Here is a 1,874-nt window from a genome sequence, read left to right on the forward strand (position 1 = left end):
ATGCATTTGCTTTTCTGACTCCCAACCATGAAGGAACCATAGTCCTCCCTCCTACTTTTCTCAGTCTCCAATCCCCATCCTCCCTTATGTCCTCCCAGTTCTACCATCAAAGAATCACAAAAAATCACAGAGATGCAAATATTTTCCATTATAATGGATTTATTTTCACAATTTTCACTGGCTATCATTGAAGTATTCAATGTGTAGTAATTAGGCATTTCAAAAAACTTAGTGACTAGACATATATGTCTGATGTCTCTGTCTGTGCACTGGGTTTTAAGGCTATTAATGCCAGCAGTGAAGGTGACTGAGCCAGCTATGGATTCTTGTTTCTGGGTTAAGTTGGTGCATATATCCTCCTGCAACTAGTTGCTGTAGTTGCAGAGTGTTCATCATTCCATGCAGGTACCTGTGTTGATAGAAGGAGATGGGCATCTCATTCACCTGCTTTATTGGATAGCAGAATGTGATTCTCTCTTTGTTCACCATCCTGTTTGAAAAGCAAAGTTTGATCCTCTCCCGTTTTACTTGATTGTCCTGATAAAATTGTGTGATCCTCTCCTCTTGCTTATTTTGGTCAAAGTGTGTGATCACCTCCTTTTGCCCTTGCTGGTCATGACTGAATAGTGTGATCCTATCCTTTACATGACTGTCTTGATAGTAGTGTCTGATCATTTTTTCTTTCACTTGTTTGTCTTGATAAAATTGTGTGATCCTCTCCTCTTGCTTATTTTGGTCAAAGTATGTGATCACCTCCTTTTGCCCTTCCTGGTCAAGGCTTAGTGCTGTGATCTTATCCTTTTTTATGTGCCTGTTTAGATAGTAGTGTCTGATCATCTTCCCCTTCACTTGTTTGTCCTGATCAAATTGTGTGATCACTAACTCCTTGAGCTGCTTATCTTGATCCCATGGTGTATTTGCACTGTCATTCATCTGGCTATCATGGTGGGTACATTGTATCTTCACTTTATTATGCATCTGATGGTATTGATTCCACAATAAGTTCATCTTATTCTGGAGTTCAGTATATTGATTCCACAGCATCTTCAGCTTGTCTTGCAGCATTTTGTTTCGTTCATGTCGTGTTTTAGTCTTCTTTTTCTGCCTCTTGTTTTTCCCAGGGTATGCTGTTGGTCCACCTTCTTCCTTAGGTTTCCACACAGGAATGGAGTGTTTTTTCCAGATCTTCACCTTCAGTCTCTGTTTAGGGCTTTTTTTTACCCTCTTTAGGACATGTACCATCTGGAAAGACATGGCAGTGTGTCATTGGTTACTAGAAATGAGTCAGGAAGAAAGGCTTTCTAGGGTGTGGGTTGAACAGGGAATTTAAGCTAGGCCACAGAAGGGTAGGTTTTCCAGGGGAAGGGGAATTGATGAAAAAAAATAGGGAACTTACTTAGGTTGGGTTAACTTACTTGTTCACCGCCTATACGCGTATATTCAGTGTAGGTCTTGTCAGAACCCCAAGATATGGGCTTCAGGAAAATCTTGCTCTTCTTAGTTAGGTTAGTATGTGAAGTCCACCACTCTGTATCTTCAGCACCCTCTTGCAACTTATTAACTTTGTCCATTGTGAAGCCTCACAAGGGTCTGGCCCAGAGGGCCAACTAACTGACTTGTATACTCCTCTTTGAACAACGGATGCCACGCCCATAGACTGTGATTTTTCAGCTTGGTCTGCTGTAGCCAATCATGTTAACCATAGGCTCTGACATCACAATGTATGCCTTCTGACTCCTTGGTGAATGGTAGGTAAGGCTAGGCTATCTGTTAAACCTAAGTGAGGCTCAAATAACAGAAAGTACCACCCCTTGACACTTCTGAATTAGGGAGATGCTGGGAGGGAAAACAGTCGATTTGAGCATGGAAGCTTC

The 1,874-nt window shown here is 41.5% G+C and overlaps 1 protein-coding gene across 1 annotated transcript; it reads right to left on the reverse strand.

Moving 5' to 3' along the window:
- Window positions 1-264: 264 nt before the first annotated feature.
- LOC117694109 (uncharacterized) lies at window positions 265-1,571 on the reverse strand. The gene is made up of 2 exons (XM_034484869.2): window positions 1,416-1,571; window positions 265-1,242 (listed from the first exon to the last, which is right to left on the reverse strand). The coding sequence occupies exons 1-2, from the start codon at window positions 1,569-1,571 to the stop codon at window positions 286-288; spliced, it is 1,113 nt and encodes a 370-aa protein (XP_034340760.1). The 3' UTR covers window positions 265-285.
- Between the last annotated feature and the right edge of the window lie 303 nt (window positions 1,572-1,874).

Source organism: Arvicanthis niloticus, chromosome X, assembly GCF_011762505.2.
Source record: "Arvicanthis niloticus isolate mArvNil1 chromosome X, mArvNil1.pat.X, whole genome shotgun sequence".
Taxonomy (NCBI): domain Eukaryota; kingdom Metazoa; phylum Chordata; class Mammalia; order Rodentia; family Muridae; genus Arvicanthis; species Arvicanthis niloticus.